The 19,328-nt window shown below is 44.1% G+C and overlaps 1 protein-coding gene across 9 annotated transcripts in view; it reads right to left on the minus strand.

Annotated features, from left to right (window-relative positions):
• CTDSPL (CTD small phosphatase like) overlaps window positions 1-19,328 on the minus strand; it is a 64,776-nt gene that overhangs the window by 26,346 nt on the left and 19,102 nt on the right. For 6 of the 9 annotated variants that reach the window (XM_085539069.1, XM_015852922.3, XM_015852921.3 and 3 more), the window contains exon 2: window positions 4,316-4,470. In XM_085539069.1, coding sequence (XP_085395195.1) covers window positions 4,316-4,470 — 155 coding nt within the window. Of the gene's footprint in view, window positions 1-4,315; window positions 4,471-13,272; window positions 13,491-16,497; window positions 17,029-19,328 lie in introns of those variants that run through there. The other 3 variants (XM_085539068.1, XM_015852923.2, XM_085539067.1) reach the window with 3 other exon arrangements.

Below are 19,328 nucleotides of genomic sequence, written 5' to 3' on the forward strand. Positions count from 1 at the left end.
CTCTGGCTTTTATTTCACACAGTACATACAGTGATAAATCTCCTCTTTCCCCTGATCTGGTTGGAGTTGTTTGGAGACGCAGCGTTTTCAGTACTGCATCTGTAAGTTAATGCTGTCTATGTTAACACGGGGCACCAATGACCATCAAGAGATGAACCGCAACATTTTGCTTGTTTGAGAACAGCCTGTGAACAAAGAGCAACTGCTGCTGCTCATCTGTGTCTGCTGGATGAAGGAGACACTCCTCCAGATCTCAATAACATGTTCCCTACAAGGTCTGTTTTCTTCCCTCTGGTGAACCATATTCAGATGGAAGAGAAGATTCTTTCCTTTCCTCTGCATTTCCAAGTGTATTTTAAAATACATCCCTGAAGCAGATTCCTTGAAGAGTGTCGGAGACGTGACAACAGGTCACCAAAATAAGCTTTCCAACATGACTTTGGAGATGGCAGCATCCTGCATCAGAAAGCAGCGGGGGGAAAGACACCTTACTTTTGTAGTGGTTAGGATGGGTGAGGTAGAAATTCAAGGACTTGACCTTTCTGGCTTCATTCTTGTAATAGAGGAAGCAGCAGGGACAGCTGCTGTCCCCAGAATGAACTTTCATCTAATTCTGTCTTCTTCCTCATTGAGCGTGGATCGAAGCATTCTCCCTGATCCAAGAAATATAAAGAACTTTTCCTTCATTCATGCTCTAGACAAGCTGTGTGTCCAATCGTACACAACTGTGAAACCAAAGCAGAAATTACTGCAGAGGAATTGGGCTGTAAGTGAAATGGTGAAGTGCTGGGAGATGTTGGTGTCCCATTATCTCACCAGGACTGGAAAGCCAAGTGAGTTTGCTCTTTTTTTTCCTACCTAGCTCTTCCTTGAAGTTTGCAGATGGCACCAGCATCTCCAAATGTTTCAAAATGCAGGTAGCGAACTTGTCCAGAATGAAACAACACAACAGCATGCTCAGAATTGACACCTATTGGGTCAAACCTCTAACTGAAGAACAGAAGTTGAGATCCGAGCTTGTTCTGAACAAACACTCCCCCTCTCCCAATGCTGCTGCCCCATAAAACTGGCTGGTCTTGGCAAACTTTCCACTGCTGAGAAGGCAGGAAAAAATGAGCCAGGATTTTAGAAGGCTGAACACTGTGTGCTCCCAACGACACATCTGACTCTGCATCCGAGCTGCAGGCAGGATGATATACCCACTTTAATAGACATCACATCTTAGAACATACCTTTGTGGTGCATTTAAAGTGCTGCTGCATTCGAAGAAAAAAAAAAATACATCGAAGGGTTTCAGTAAATACAAGTTACTATTGAGAAATGTTGTATTGAAACATTAGACAGAGAGTGGACCGTTTGTTACCAGGATTAGCATCACACTTGGACAAGCAGCTGCTCTGTGAGTAAAAGTCTCAAAAGTGAACTCAATACTTAAAGAAGTTTTAGGGCCTTTTATTTTTTAATGTTTCCTAATGGAATAAAAGTCAGTGCTGTAAGACTCCCTTATTTGAAACCACGCTCAGTTTGGCATCTCTTCCAATCCTATGAAGAAATGACGTGACATTTAACTTGCCAAGCAGAATCAACTCACACCGTTTGGTAAACCACTACTGGAAGTATTTTTTTCCCCCTAACACAGCAAAAAAAAATGAAATAACTATAGAAAAATCAGCACAATACCTCTGAGCAAAACCTCTGAACCGTGTTCTCAACTGCTTTATAAAATACCTTTTGCTGCTTTCCTTGCTTTACAGCAGGTTAACATGGAAAGACTTGAGACTCCTAATTAGAAGGAAGGAAGCTTGTCACACCAATTCACGACTATGCCTGAAGCAATGCAGAACGCTGAATTTCTATGAAAGCAGCTGAAGCTTTCTCACTTTCTTTATCTTCCCCTCCAGTTTTTACCACTGGTTTCCATATAACAGTTCCAATAAACAACAAAGGCAGAAGGAAAGCACATCCAAGCCATTTTACACTCCAGATTCTAATAGTAACTATTTAACATCGTTGTGCAATTTCCTCTTCTCTGAAGGATACACGAAGCACTGCACCATGGTCAGAGGTCACTTGGGAGGCGATCAATAATTAATAGCAGAGGTAATGAAGTGACCATCTGAACAGCTGCTCAACAGAATCTCGACTATTCTAATCTGGCAGGCAGATTAGTACAATGAAAGCTTTAAGTAAACATCAGAAGAGTTTAAGCAGCATGTTATGGAGCAATCCTTTCTCCTCCAAACCTGGTCGTTCTGCCCCTTTCTGGATGTTTATTTTCACTAATTTAGCGAAACTCAATTACACTGATGCGTGTACTTGCCTCCAGTTAACAAATCACCTCCAAATCACTTGTGACTCGATCAAACCCAACCTGCCTGCACAGCTCTAGAACAAAGCTCTACTGGGAGAAAGCACAGTCCTCACAGAGTGAGAACATTCAAATACATCCTAATCTTCCATGCTGTTTTTCTGTCTTGGAAAGAATTTCATGCTTACACTAACCACGTTAGCACTGAATATAAAAGCGACACAGAAAAGCACACAGAGCTTATTAGACTGCAGCCTTGCACGTAGAATAGAATTGTTACAGACCTATTTGCACTCAGTGAGAATGACCCCAAAACTCAGCAGTGCTCATTTCCTTTCTACAAAGAACTCTACGCGACTGAGGCTGTTTTGTTGTGTTTGAATAAAATGAACTCCAAATAATTTATTATTGCAAGGTATTCATTGGACGTTCCCACCCAGTTATGCCATAGTCTGATAACTGTGCATTCTGTGATTCGTGTTTTGGACTCACTCAGAATTGCACAACCACTGAGGCGGTGCAGCACGAGGATGGAAACCTGTGCAAACACACATGCAATCACTCGCTCAAGGCTAAGATGCTATTTAGGAAGTCATGGGATGTTTTACATTTTGTACTCTGGATATTTTGCTTCCAGAGCATTGGAGCTCAAGTTCTCTGTGTATTTCTTTACAACACTTGGCTTGTTTTTCTCCTACTTGCAGTTTTGCTGTCACCCTTACCTATGACTCTCATCTGCCCACCAACACAGCAGGAAAAGGAAACTTCACCAGTTTCCCATTTACTTTCTTTTTAAGGTGAACAAGCACATACACGCTCCACACTATTCTCAGCTTTCCTTTAGCATACCCAAGTTAGATATCCCTCACTTCAGCTGAAATGCACCTTGGCTAAGGGAAAAAAAGCCATTAAAATAAACATACAATTCCTCTTCTTGGCAGAGGAATTTTTCAGTGCCCTCACACCCTGCTTCCCCCCCTCCCCAAGTATATTCTTGGTCTTTCCTCTCTTGCTTTCCTTTCCTCTCTTCCTCCACATTAAGAAAAAAAAATTGAAACAAATCAAACAATAACCCAAACCCAGGAGTGGGCAAAGCAGGCAGGAAATGAGCAGCATCAAATCCATAGAGCTAGTGGGTAGAGCAGAAGTGAAAAGTTAGGAACTTATTTATTATTATGGGATTACTTCCCATCATAGATACATCTGTTCTTGCAGTCTCTTAAAAATAGAAGGGGAAAGATCTTTCAGCTTAAAGCACAGCACAAGTGGAGTTTGGAGATTAGGAAAAAGATGGCATTCCTATGTTCACACTGAACTCAAATCCTTCAGTAATATAATGCAAATCCACTCGATATCATCAGGTTGAAAGGCAACACAAGAAACTTATGTGACATGATTTTATGTGCACGTCAAAGCAGTTTAATCACTAGAACTCACAGTAACCTGCTGCTCTTAACACACAAAGCTTTAAAGTGCTGAAAGTTTAAAGTGAATTGACTGATTAGGTAAACAACCCTATAAATAAAGGATTCTTCTATAGCCAGAAGACCAAAAGCTGATACTTCTGGACTCAGTGTGCATTAAACACAGGTGGAGTGGTTAAAAAAAAGTCAAAAGGATGACAGTTCTCTCCATTATTGGGCTGTTTTTATGTCACTGGAAACACTTTCAAGTGACATTCAAAGCAGCTTCGCTACGCTTTAATGTGAAATACTTCAATCTTCCCTTATTTGCAAAAGAGAACTAAAACCAGGAAACAACTTGGCATCTGGAGTGTTATGGGAAGTCTCCATTTTTAGAACATCGTACTCGGGTCTTAAATGTTATTTTCATATGATAAATTCAGAGAAAAGTTGGTTGTAAATTGCAGCTGAATGGATACTATCAGCAGTTCCCCATCAGCTTATTATTCATGAGGCAAACCTGCTGAGACAAACATTTAGTAGCACTTAGTTAAACCTCAGTTACTAAAGACCTTTGGAAAGCAGAGTAAGAGAAGAGTCTGACCTTCTGAAGTCCTCCATTCTCCTCCACCAAAGGAGGAAGAGCACTGGTGCTGTTGGTAGATGGTGGTTCGACATTGTAGTCACGAAAGCAGCAGAATAAGGTGCTAAAGATACTTCGACTCCTCTGCTTCTTCAAGCTGATATTACATTGGGACACTAGAATTAAAAAAGAACAGAAATAAATTCATGTAATACAGACCTACTTTCCAGACGTACAATGGTTGAACTCAGGTATGTGCTTATTAGCTTAGAAGTCCTTCAACCTTAACAGAAGTTGACCATCGTATCGAGACATCCTTCCCTCTCTTTCAACACATTCTTTGTCAAATGGCACTAGCATACTACTAACCAGCCTAAATCTCAACAGAATCACAGGTGACCACGCTGTTCCAAGACACAGTTTTCAGATTTCCTAGAAGTATATTTCCTAAAGGGTGGTGACGCACTGGAACAGGTTGCCCAAGGAGGCTGTGGATGCCCCATCCCTGCAGGCATTCAAGGCCAGGCTGGATGTGGCTCTGGGCAGCCTGGGCTGGTGGCTGGTGACCCTGCACACAGCAGGGGGTTGAAACCAGATGATCTTTGAGATACTTTTCAACCCAGGCCACTCTATGATTCTATGAAATATCCAAAGATGACACTGCAAAAAAAAAAAACCAAAAAAACAAAAAACCCACCCATGAAATAACTAAAATATGTCTTTGAACTGAGGACACAAATGGGACCTTATTGATACTAGCTCACCATCCAAGACTAAACAGGTTTAAATCTTCAGTCTCCATTAAAAAACACGACAGCACACTCATTTCTTTTCCCCCTGCACTTTGTAAGGTACAAAAACATAATAGGAAATTTTGCTCTGCAAACTATTTCTATGCACAGAATTCCACCCTAAGCCCCGATCATGGTTTACGATGAAGCCCAGTAAATATTGTAGACCGGGACTAAACTAAGTCTTTGCTGCAGAAAACATCTCTATGAAGTTAATAGAAGGTTAATGTTAAGTAAGGAAAACTAATTACGGAGTGTTTGCATAAAGATGCTTCTGAGCTTTGTCTGCAGGAGGTTCCTGAACACAACCAAGGCAGGAAGGTCTCTTCCAACCTACATGAGACTGTGATACTGTGATACATCCCACCATACTAGTCTTCAAACCTTTGGTCTCATGCATTCCTAGCAACTCCTAAGGGAAGAATTCTTACCTCTTCCCAAGCAGAAAATCCCACACATACCTATGCTTAGCTTTATGACCAGTCATTCAAAATCCCACAGTCTTCTTCCAGCTCTTCACAATTGGTTTTAGTTCTATCCATACACATGCACACACACTTCATATACCCGATGCCCTCACAAACACTGTTATTGTATTTCCCTCATCCCCTGTTCCGCACAACTAATGATCACACCAGGCACAGCCCTCATGGGGTCTGCAAGAGTCTCCAGAGTCCTTTATCCAAATACCTAAATATCCAAAAGATTCTTTTCTCCACATCTCTTGTTAATTAGAATTCAAGGAATAAACTGAAGTGTCAACTGTTGGATGCTTCCCCCCTTAATGACCATTAAAGTCTAGTGCCATTCTTTTCATCTTGAGACATCATCAAAACAGAGAACTGTGCTTCTCAAGGTCTTCCGCCACCTCTGAACAAACCCACAGTGTTACTGAATGTGGGGAAGGGCGCAATGAAACATAAAGGCAAGTTCTGAAATAAATTACTGTAACCACACAAGCCCAAACAGAAGATATGTAACCATACTGGATGGCCATGCAAGGAGAATGGGAAGGGAAACAATGAAGACAACTGTTACGGTGGAAAACAACACCCAAGAATGCTTACAGCATAAATCCACGCAGCATCCTTGCAAACCTCCCATGACCCATGTTACCCTTTAGAGGCAGAACCTTTATGCTTTTGTTCTCCAAATGAAGGAACTGCAACAGCAGCGCTGAGTTACACGGTGAGGAAAAGCTCCTCCCTTATGGGTGTATTCTAAAAGAAAAGTTTAGACCAGGGCTTCTCCCATCAAATTGTGTTGCGGTTGTGTGAAAGATGGTTAATTTGTGCTATTGAAAGTCACTATTCATTATAAAAATGCAATTAATTATAAGACCAGACTGCCACGCAAAGCCCTGTGCGCTCAGGAGGCTCAGCAGGCAGCCTGGCAGCCCCCGCTCCGCTCCATCCCCCCGCAGCCCACGAGGTGTCCAATTATTGCTGCTGCTTCCTAATGAAATGCACGCAACAACCAGTCATCCTGAAGAACAGAAACGGGGCAATGAAGAGACTTCCAGTGCGTTTCCAGACAAAATAATGCAATAAAATGAACATCTGCGCATCACGAGCGCTCCGCGAACAAGGTTGTTTATAAGGCAAAAATGGGAACGTGCAAATAAGAACGAAGTAGCATTAAACAAAACCCTTGTTCGTAAGAAGGCAGCTTCTAAATTTATATGTGATTACAGATGTCTCGATCTTAAGATTTCTCAGTAGAAAAATGAAGCTGTGTCATCTACAGAGCTACAAAGCAGTCCCGATGTTTGGAACACACACATCAGGGCATGAGTTCTTTTATAATACCTAACACAAAATCTGCACACCATACCCAGATTGCTTTGGTTTTAAAGCCCGTTTACGGTCTATTGTTGAACTGTTTAAGTCCACGTGGGCTTTGTAGGAATGGCACTGTCACATACCTGAAACAACTGCTCACGTCTGGGTTAACCTTCCTACAGGTAAAAGCTGAGCAAATGGCTCTGTTTACATCCAGTGCCACACGCTCCAAAGCTGTTTTCATTTCAGCTACGTGCGGTAACCTCTCTCCCCATCAAAATGTAATTGAATTAACTTCAGGTCTTGGTTTTTCCATCCAAAAGTGTTTCTCTGAAGGGAGGGATCCCAGCTTAGTTTCATCCTTCCCAAAGCACTTAATTCTGCCCACCAAGATCTACGCTTTACAGGAGATCTTAAGAAGAAATGAATAATGCTGTTTTATCAACCCATTCCACAGCGTTTTGGTAAACAAATTCAGGAGCTCTATCTGCACACTGAGATTGAATTGCTAGCCCAGAATGACTGAAAGGCAGCACAAAAATGGCTGTGAAAGTCCACTTTTGGGTACTACCTAGAACAAAAAGGAAACAAATAGTCAGGATGGACATTAATTCAAAGCAGCATGAAGAGAACTGAGCTTCCACCTCATCAAGTAACACTCTGAAAACGTTTTTGTTGTTGCAGCAGCTTCAAGGGAAAACCAGCTTTTGCCTGATAATAATTATTAGCTGCATTCCCTAAATGTGGGTGGATGAAATATCTGCTGCTGCTGGAAGCTAACTTGCTAAGCATTGACAGCAATGTATTTCAAACCACGGTGCAGAACTCTTCTCTGCCTAGTCTGTACAGTGCTGTGATGCTCCATCTGCTGTAGCTCCTCACAGCTGAATGCAGGCACTGGCCACACTGCCATCCCTCTGAACTGACCAGGAGGAAGAAGAAACCACAAAAAGCCTCAAAACTGCACATAAAGCAAAGTTCCAAGGAGAACCCAAAGAATTCCAAGGGAAACCAAAGAGCTGGTATGCTACAGTCTGCATACAACAGTTGGATGTACATATTTATGATGGTATATCCTTCACATCACATGTGTTACTACTCATCTAAGCCATGACTTAAAGATAAACATCCTTGCTGTCTTGCTGTGCTGCAAGCATTCAAAATAAAAAAGGAAGACCTCGTGACCAGGAAATACTAAATGAAAACAAATCCATCTGCCAAAGCTCACCTCCTCACAGCCATTCAGCTTGAAGGCTTTAGGAACAGACCCACTGCTTTGGGGGCATTCACATTTAATAATAAAGACAGAAAGTCAAAACAGCTTTTAACAGCCTAATTAACCTGCTGAACCATGCTGTGAGCGCAATACCTTTGAGTTCACATTACACGGCACAGAGCATGGCCAGCTCCTCCACTTCTGCTCTGCTTGACAAGGCAACAGAGCTTCACTGAGACAGCTGCCACATGTAGGTGTGCATCTCCAAAGGCCTGAAAGGTGCATCTCTTTGTGATGTCAGGCTTGCAGGCTTCCAGCACAATGGAGAGGGAGCTGCTGTATCTCCATATGAACATCTGGATGGTCTTTGAATAGGACTGGATGTGGCCAGCCAGCCTTGCCTCGGTTTTCCCCTCAACCCCATACTGGCACCCAGTTGCCTTGTTGGCATGTGCCACCCTGAAGGACCAAGGATGGAGCAAAGATGAACCAAAGGACCAACCCACATACTTGCTCTCTTTTCAAACAGGACTAAGTAGCTGATGAGCACATAAAAAGGATATATAGTGTTTCTGCATATATATATTTACTCATACACACGATTCATGACTCAACCTTTCCCTGGTATCTGCCCTCTCCAAGGCCTCCTATGTTCTGCTGGAGCCAGGGAACCCAAGTGCTCTAAAACATGAATATGCTTCAAGAAAATAACAAAAGAAAATCAATGCAAAGCCACACTTTACAAATACTTCTCTATCAGCTGTAAGTCTGAAACAGCAACAAAGCTGCGGTAGCTACAAAAGAACAAAAGCACTTCAAAATAATCATAAAAGGAAGAAAACCCGTCATCTCCCTTCTGCACCAAACAAAGCAAAATTTAATGTCCAAAGGGACTGAACTCAACCTCTTCCCTTTTGCCCAGACATAGTATTTCTTGCTATAGAATTCACGCAATGCAGAAGTAGGACTCCAGAGTGGTGCAAGAGCAAAATAAAGCAGCACAACTAACGCAGAAATAACTCCAGTGACAAAAGATCACCACTATTTTTAACTGAGTGGAAAATGCAGCGAGCTGAGCTACACAGGAAGCATGATGGAGCCATATTGTGCTGCAAAATAAACATCACTTCTTGCAGTGACGCGACGGAGCCTCCTCCCTGCACCTTCTGTAGGGATAACGCTCCCTGCCACGGCAACCTATAAATAACACACACGCATCCCTCGAAACCAACATATTTCAAGCACCGTCGTGCCACAAAGATTCACTGTTAAAAATACGGGGCTTTTCCCCCCATAAAAATCGAGGCGTTTCGGGAGCTGCCTTGTTCTGGAGCCCTGCCGACGCAGAGGGCTGCAGCAACAGGAAATACTGCGCGGTCTGGGCATGCATTGCATTCCTGTCCCGCCCCAAAGCCAGCGGCCAACAAACAAACCTTTCTTCTAGTAAAAAGGGGAGGGGAAAAAAAAGCATGAAAAAACCCAGGCAGACTGCACAAAGTTCACCAGCAGATGTGGCCTGCGAATGCAAGTAGAGAGAAAGAATTGGGTGCGAGTGCGATGGCAAGGCATTGCAAAGATACAGCAGCAAAGGGCTGGGGGCTTCCATATGAGATGTGCAGCTCAAAGGTGCTGGAAAGCAGAATGGAAGCCAGAGGGTTTGCTTTAAGCTTGCATAGCAGCTCACAATCAAAGCAGAGCTGTTAGTCAGAACGGAGAGGATTTTGTAGGACAAGAAGATGTATTTTTGCAAAAAGAGGGTGGTTTTATGATTTAGGCTGAGTATAACATGGAGCACTACAGAATAAGAACTTAGCGGTGAAGTTTGCTTTCAATCATAAACGTAACAAGGAGAATTAGTAACCAGAAAGTATGTTTGTGCATCATGGCTCCTCTGAATTGCTTCCAAGTCAACCTCTGAAATCCTGGAAGATATCCTAAAAGAAGTGGTCAAATACTTGAACAGGAAGGCAGCATAAAAGCAAACATGGGGAACACAATGGCAGAATCTTGGGGTCCGTTCATCATGGCTGATATCCTCTGGCATCGGAATGGGATTTGAGTCAAAACAGCAATGAAGCAAATGTAAACAAGCATGTGTTTATAGAGCAGAAATATGTGCAGCATCCGATCTGCTCAGCTCTGCGCTGGACTTGAACGTAACATGGAGGAGAAGGGAGAAAAGAACTCACCAAGCAGTTAGAGCACGAGGCAAGAGCTACGAGCAGGTGGGGACCTGGAGCACAACTGGAGCCGCTGCGGTCAGCTCCCATATTCCTACATGGCCATGCTGCTGTTGAAGGTGTAACTGAACAGTGATGGCTAAACCAAAAGCAGGGTGGGAAAGCAAGCTGAAGAGGAGCCCTTCTGCAGTGTTTTGCTGTCAGCTGTGTGCTGCACACCCAACAGGCACATCCCCTGGCTGCAGTGCACCTAACGGATGCCATCAAATCAGAACATATAGTAGAGACATCAAATTCTCTGCTCCACAGGCACTGGCCAGTGCTGAACGTGCCCAGTTAGTCACCTGCCATACTTTATATAATATATACTTATTATATACAAGCAATTAATATTTCAAGTTGAAGTGTCACCCAATCCTAACATTGCCTGCAGAAAGAATATACACCTATGGCACTTTTTAACTTGAAAAACACCAGACAAGTGATTCACCAACAAAGAAATTCCTCGAGTCTCTCTCCCCCCACAATAACCCTAACCTCTCCAATCAAACCTTACCAAAACCGTGCCCATCTGATGAAACAAGCTTCATTTACTTTTGCTAAATATAGCAGCAAGACGTTCCCATAGAGACAGCTACATTCCCAACTGCACTTTTTGCAGCAAATCCATCAGAGAGGCATCAAACCTAAAGCGTGAGCCTATTTTTGCAGGCTTTCTCATCTCTTCCCCAGGAACAGCTCTTTGCTAAGGGACTAATCTAGCATGCACGTTGCTACAGGGTGCTCCCTTGCAAGAAATTCTGCTCCTCCACTTCACTTTATGACTTCTTCAGTCACTCCCTGGGGATGCTTTAACTCAGGCTGCAGTTCTCCTTGCCAGAGAAATGGCTCATCCCAGGTCTGCTTCCCCATTGATCCACCTCTAAGAGTGAAAAAGAAACTCAAATGCCCTTCTGTGTGTGTGTGTGTGATCTCAGATGCCTGCTTTGAATTACCACTTCTTTCTCCCAACGTACTGCTGCTGTGTGGACACTGCATGCAGTTCTCACAGAACGCACTGATCCTGTTAACCTGCCTGTAGAACCACTGAAATTCCACTGCTTTGGAGAAAGACTGAAATGAAGGTACAGCCAGCACACAGCTCGAGCAAGTTCTGAAACCTAATGCATCTGGGAAAAAAACAAACACATCAGATTTTGATCATAAACTTGACTGTATGTTAAATGCAGTGTTCTGGATATGTACTACAAGTGAATATTGCCGAGAAAAAGGTATTGTTTAAGATCTAGTGGGTGGCAACCCTGCCCAGGTCAGGGGGTTGGAGCTCCATGGTCTTTAAGGTCCGTTCCAACCCAATTCACAGACTCACAGAATGGCTTGGATTGGAAGGGACCCCGAAGATCATCAAACTGAATGAATTTCAGTTGAGTTTTTGGAAGAGCTCCACATATTCAGTAGCTGTATTAAGTCTAAAGGAATTACAACATCAGTCACTGCAGGGTTTCAGTTTAACAGGAGCACCCAGCTTCTGTCGTTATACTTTGAGTAAACAGTTAAATCAAAAACCCACGAAGGCATGTGGCAAATTCTCATTAATAATTAGCTCAGACCAACAGCACCGTGCTGCTGAGGCAAGAGACCTCTCGCTTTGGCTTTCCAACTCCATTTCCCTGGGGCCTGCTTAAGAAAGCCAGTAAGATACATGCTGTCAACTCTAAAAAACAAGCATAATGCACTCAACATGACGTTAAAACATCTAAATGTCGACCTGCATCCAGATCTACTATTAAAAAGGCTGTATAAGAGGGAACAGCCAAAACCAATAGAGATCTGACAGTTTTAATGAATGATCAGGAGTCTGACAGAGAGCTTTATTTCCTTGCTGGCTACGTGTGTTCACTGTACCCAAACATGAAGCTGAACAAAACAGCAAAGCCACTTCTAGGAAAGCATTCAATGTACTCAACTCCATTCAGCAAAACAACAAAAAATAGGCCAAAAAAAAAAGAGTAATGCTTAATGTTAAGAATCCAAAAGCCTGAAGCAAAAAACTACCAGCAGCTACCAGGCAGCACAAGCAATACCAGCAGCCCCTGTAGCAGGATGGATGGATGGATGGATGGCTGCCAGCCTGGCTTTGCATTAAGACTATTTTCAACTGATCCTGAGACACACATTGTGAAATAATCATTCCCTACTCACCTTGACCACAAAGTTTGGATGGAAGATTTTACCCCATGAAAAACAGCACGTTTCCACCTGGAAATGCAATATTAGGAAAGCTAAACTAGACTGAAACCAAAGATGTGGGAATGGATAAAGTTACTGCAGGTTTCACTGGAAAGAAAAAAAAAAAACAAGTAGCAAAACTCGCCCAACTTCCAGCAATTCCTTCCCAGAACAAAGCCAGGTTTCATGGCGTGTTTAGAAATTCAGATAATCAGCAATGAAAAGAAATGATTTCTCTTCTGACGCATTACGCTTCCAACAGGAGGGACTGTTCTCAAGGCATTTTGGTGCCTTTACCACGTCCTTCAGTGCTGCTCTTGCACTGGAACAGCTGCAGACACGTTCGGTTGTTTTCCAAAGCCCAGAACATCACGTACATTCAGCCCCTGTGATACAACCTAAACTTCACACAGAAAGCGTGCAGTTTAATACCAATGCTTCGACTTTTACTGATCCTGAAAAGCAGAACACGAACTGTTCTGTTGCACAATGGAACAACAACAGCAAAAAAATGCTTACATTTGTCAATAATTATGTAGATGCATTCCACCAAACCTGCCTTGCTACCCTCACAGATCACGCCTTCACCCTGTCAGAAAGAATAAATGAAGGGAAAAAATAACACCTGCACCCACCAACAGAACTGAAGCTTTCTATTGAAAAAGAACACGTGCAGGTCTGCTGGTCTCTGTCCCACACGGTACAAAAAGCTGCTTTTCTTCATCGCTGTTGCAGTGCTAAGGGTATTCAGCTCGTTCCGTCCTGATGTAAGACTCCCTACCTCCTTGCATCCTCCTCTCTCAGCCATGAGGCAGCTCCATTCACCACCACGTTAAGGAAGGCCTCAGTGCTCTGCAGCTCTCGGCACAGCAGACCACCAGCTCTTGAAGAGCACAGACCAATAATTACTCCATTCCTCTGCCCAGCCCCAGTGCATTCACTCAGTTCCTAAAATCTAAACCAACTCCTGCATTTGAATTCATCTCCTGAAGCTCCACAGATCTAAAGCAGGAACATGCTGTATGCGACTGCGCGCTTGCTGAAAAACAAGAGGAATATCTGGCATCTCTCCCACTCCTACGTAACCCAAAAAGGGAGGACAAATAGCTGCGTATCAGCTTGCTTCATTACAGCCTTTCCTACAAGACTTCTTGGGGACAGAGGAACATATTATGAGGCAGATGCATGTCAACAGACAATTTTCCCAGCCCTAAATTTAACAGAGATTAGCAGTACAAGTACAGAGCTAAGTTGTGCAGTACTGGGAATGCACTCACTCTGCTTTCTGATGAACTCTGGCCCCATCCCACTGGCTTACAGCACAAGGCATTGGTTGCAGCCCCATAAAGAATCATGGAATCACAAAGGCTGAAAAAGACCTCTAAGACCCTAAGGCCAACCAATGACACACCCCACCATGCCCACATCCCTCAGTGCCACATCTCCATGGCTCCTGAACACCTCCAACACCTCCCTGGGCAGTTGTGCTATTGTATCACCACTCTATTTGGTGATATCCAACTTGAACCTCCCCTGGAATTAACCAAAGAGAGTTTTTAGGAGGGAACTGGCCTCCATGTTGGAGTTAGAACAGCAGAAAACAGTTCATTTCCAAGGGATTTTTAAGGATCGTTTCCTTAACCTGCTGTTGTCAGGAATCACTCCAGCGAACCACAGGTAGCATTCACAAATCCAAGCTGATAAGCACTCGGTAGGGTGTAATTTGCCTCATTTGTCTATATTAGAACTCACCCCCAAAATGCTCGGTTTTGTTTTGTTTTGTTTTTCTCTCTAAGAGAGGCTCTGAGGAATAGCTCAGCTGTTTATATTGCAAACAACTAAAGCGTGGGGAGAGATCAGCCCCCCTGGATCCCTTCTTTCCTGTAAGTCAGCAGAGCTGGCCGACACTAAGAAACAATCCATCAAGCATATCTACACTAAAAACACTGCAAAATAACCCCTTTGTGCAACCCATCTCCTCCTCTACCCGTATCAATGCAACTATTTCCCAACCACTCCAAACTATGAGTCTGCGTAGTTGAAATACAGATGAAAAGTGCCTACATGAGAAACAAGACGCAGACAAGACACGGGATTAAGGAACCATGGGGTTCCTTGACAAGGCTGGGTGAGGAACCCCAGCCTGATTCCTACGTGCCATGAATGTCTCCCATATCCACCAGGAGCTGCTGAAGGTTCCCCAAGTTTTTGGATTCCTGGGGATTCCTGAGTGCCATGTTGCAAGAAAAAACACTGTGGTATGGAAAGCCTGATGACAGAATGTTTCAGGGCAGATTTATTTGCCCAACATAGTATGAAAAGCCACCAGCTCAAAGATCACAGCAAAATTCACAAGGGAAAGAGCTTACACAAACAGAGCGGAGCTTCTGGATGTATTTTTACAGCAGTTTTTTCCCCTCGTTCTCCCTCCATCCTTTTGCCAAGAGGTGAAAGTGGAACATTTTTCCATACAGAGGATGCCTTGGACATGGAGCTGTGCAGCAATGAAGCATGCACATGAGCCATGAAGCATATTGGTGTACTTCCCACATACCTCCCAACCTGAGAAAATTCAATTATTCAAAGAATCTTCTTTAATCAGCTACTGCATGCTTATAGGCAAGGCCGAGCGTGGAAGAGGCTGCTTCATTCCCTTCCTGTAATGAAGGACGAGCCATCATTTCCAAATACCTCTGACATGCCACACGTCGAGACATGCTTCACCATCATTCAATAACAAGGCGAGGTAATTACAGCACTTGGGTAATGTTTGTGCCTGCTCTCTGGTTTTGAGTTCCTTGCCGCTACCATAAGCTTTATGTTCAACCCCGAAGACAGCTCTACACAGAGAGCCTCAGAAAACTGCAGTTTCTACAAAGCTGTGACATCTCTCCTTCTCTCCTCTTGATTGTACGAAGTTCTGTACTAGCACTGTTTGCATTGTAAGGCACTGGATAAACCACAGCAAACATTAAGGAATGTGGCTTCAAGTCAGGATGTGGGAAAATAAAAAAGCTAGAACATGAATTTTCCATTGCAAACATCAGTTTTGGATACTGCTGTTAAAGGAATAACAATAACATATGCAATGAATGCTGGAAGGTACCAACTGCTTCAAGTGACCACTCTGGGCATCAAGCTGAGGTTTCCCTATAACTCCATATCAAGTGACAAAACACAACTGTATCACGCAACATTATGTCCCACTTATTCTGAGAACGACATGAAGCTCATGCAGATGAGGCCCTTAATATTCAAGGACCAATTTAGGTTATGGCTTCCCTAAAATCTAATTGTGGTGTTTGGTGTTTGTATACGACTAATTACAGATATTTTTCTTATTAATAAACTAATTGTTGCTCAAGATCTGAGTAAGGCGATGGAATAACGTATCTTGAGCTCCTTGTCTGAACACGCAGCTGGGTGGATTTCTTCCCTTGAGTCACTCCAGGCAATTAAACTGAGCACAATCTAGGAATGAGAAAGTACATGAAGTGAAACACAGCACTGAGGGTGTCACCTGGCTTACGCTTCTTGTTTATAGTGACAGGACAGAAGGACATCAATCTACAACCACAGGTTCTCACCAGACTTAAAATATCCCATGTTGAAAGAATATATTGTACTACACAAACAGCACGAAATGCTTTCCCAAGTTCCACCTGTATGGCACGCAGACAGAAGGGCTCACACACTTTGCCTGCCTAAATAAACCAAGAGCACACACTCGCAGGCATGAATACACCCATGCACATGCACATGTCTGCTTCTGCCAGCCTGCAAGTGCAATGAGGAAGAACAGACCCAGCCCTGCCCAAACCAGAGAGCTGATCCTGCTCACACTTGGAGCTTAAAGCAACTTCAGGAAGCAGAAACTCATTCGAAAACACACTACTGTGAAAAGATTAAGGCAGATATTTAAATAGGGGCGGATCATAAAGCACTGTTGATTCGAAACTATTAACATAGAGCTTAGTGACTGCTATCAAAGAAGATAACCACTTACCGTGACCACAGCAGGGAGCTCAGTGCATTCTGGTCCATAACTCAGTTATATGTAACGTAACTTTGACGTTATATAATCAAAAGCAAACAGATTATTTTTTTTTTTGCTGCCACTTGTGAAAAACAGAGGAGAAAACTGATCTGGAGGCAGGTATTGCTTGTCCACGGCTCTAACACGACAAGCAAATAAAAGCATTTACAATAATCAAATGGCTTCGTAGAGCAGATGGAGCAAAACAACCAGAGAGCTTCCCAGAGGAGCAAGTCCTGCACAGAGCTGTGCTGCTCGCTGCCACTTCCATCCCGAGGGCTCCCAGCCCTCCTCATGGGAGAGCAAACAAACTGCAGGCCGTGAACCTGGGCGGTCACAGATCAGCAAACAAGACGCCAGCCCTGCTGCTTCCATGAGCCTGGAAGCTCCTGCGACTGGAAGCGTTCTGTCCACAGGAGCTTTTGGATGCTTTGCCAGGAAGCCACCAGCGAGTTCATGACACGAGGAAGCGGATAAGGTGTGCTCAGAGAAAGGAACTTACGCCCTGCAATCTGCAGCACGAAGGCTGAATGTAACCAACAGACTGCACCGTTCTCACTCCTACATGCTGCTTCTGCTGGAGGGATCACAGAACCATACAATGGCCTGGGTGGGAAAGGATCTCAAACATCATTTGGTTTCAACCCCTCTGCCACAAGCAGGGTTGCCAACCACTAGACCATACCACAGGTCAAAGTGGTAAAGGTGATGGGAGGGAGTTAGTTATGGACTGGATGCTACCACTGCTGCAATGATGGGGCAATGGCAGCTTTCTGCCCACCCACCCCCTCCTTGCTCTGCCTTATGGATGTACATCCCACAAGAGCTAGCCAGGGAGGGAGGAACTAAACTAAAACAAGGCTCTTTGTGCTCTCAAAGGGAATCGGGGTCCCAGTGATGTTTTGGGAACAGCGCCTCCGAGTTCTTTCACTCCTCATTGTTTGGGAGCCTTCTGCAAGTCTGTCATTTCCTCGTGTTGTTCTTCCAAGAACTCCTGCTTTTTCCTCCCTCTCGACATTTGTTTTATAATATTCACACAAGGAGCTCTTTACCTTAAGCACACCCAGACCCCATTTTGCTTCAGCAATGCCGAGGGGCAGCTTTGCCCCCACAACCAGCAGGAATCTACCCGGCAGCAGCTGGCAGCAGCACAGCGAACAGCCCAGCCCATGTTTGTGCATTACCCGTTTTCCTTTTGGCGAGCGCTTGGTGCTGAGAACGCTCTTCTCCCCTTATACAGGAAGCAGGGGCCTCAAGCTTAATCCTGCACATTCAGTTCTGTTCCAGCTACCGCTGCAAGCGGCTTCTCCTTGCAGAAAAAAAAAAAAAACACACCCGGAGCTCTCATGACCAAATCTTTGCTATGAGCTGCATGGAGAGATTATTTCTCCCCTATTTTCCTTCACTTTTCTCTCAGAAAAGATCAACAAATTCCTACAGTTGAACAAACCCTATTTATCAAAACAGAGCGAGGATAACAGCTCTGAAGGTACAAACAAATCTTGCAACATCCCTACAAGCGTGTCCCAATGCTGGATGCTCAGGGAGGTGCTGGAGTCCCCATCCCTGGAGGTCTTCAAAAGATGTGGCACTGATGGCTGAGTGGGTACAGTGGGGATGGTCAGATGAGATGATCTTGGTGGTCTTTTTGAACCACTTTGGTGATTCTAAGATCTGTATCCGTGTGCTTTGATGCAGCCATGTTTCAGATGCTGTCACACTCAAGCACTTCCAGTGGCTTTTGTAGGGCTGGAGGAGGTGGAAACACCAGCACACTCACAGGAGATGGGCAGAAAGGTGTGGAAGACGTGGCTGCAAGCAAAAGATCTTGGCTTCCAAGGCTGCAATGGGTCAAGGAGGCAAAAGGAGGTAGAAGGAACCTACAACTCTGATATCTCTTCTTGTAGGCTGAAGGAGGCTGAGTTTCTCTGGAATAAAGTGCCATCTCTGTCTGCTCCTGTTGTGCTGGCCTGCTCCATGCCAGCTGGTTAAGACAGCACAGCACCAAATGGCTGCTGACTTTAGCACTGACCGCTGCATCCAGAGCCCCATCACAATGAGCCCACGTACATCAGCCTGTGCTCAGCTGCAGGCCGGCCCCAAAAGCATAGCAGGATGCACAAAGGGCACCATAAAAGCAGGGATCTGAGCAGCTTCCCCTAAGTTGAGCCAGGTCCAAATGTCAGTCCTACCTGCGTTCTGCAAAAGCATTTGGTTTGGCCTAGAAAAGAGGCAGTTGCTCTAAAGAGAAGGAAGAAGGGATTCTGACTTCACTGACAGCTGAACATGTCCCTCTTCTTGGGTTTTTTGATGCTGCTGACTCAAGGTGCTTCCCATGGTAGGAATGAACTTGATATTTTTAAATGTTCTTGCTTCATTTCACGTTCAATTATAGAGATTCCCTGAGCATTTATATGTAACACCCCACAGCAACGCAGCATTAAGGGAAACAATAGAACTGTTTGAGCTGGAAGGAACCCTTAATGGACACCTAGTCCAACCCCACTGCAATGAACAGGGACTCCTACAGCTCCATCAAGTGCTCAGAGCCCTGCCCAGTCTGACCTTGGGTGTCTGAGGGGATGGAGAGGAGGGAGGGAAGCAAACTATACACAGCAGTCACTGAGATCTGAAGCCATCCTTCTCTATCATTAAAATAATCCACATAACTGCTTCTATTAGAATTTGTCCAATCCATCAGTTTTTAAAGCCTCTGAAGACTGGGACTGCACGATCTCTGCAGATATGGGAAATGGACTCTTACCTCCATGCTTTGAAAATTTCCTAATGTCAAGACCTGG

This window comes from Coturnix japonica, chromosome 2 (assembly GCF_054131305.1).
Source record: "Coturnix japonica strain WE chromosome 2, WE-NBRP24, whole genome shotgun sequence".
In the NCBI taxonomy this organism is placed as follows: Eukaryota; Metazoa; Chordata; class Aves; order Galliformes; family Phasianidae; genus Coturnix; species Coturnix japonica.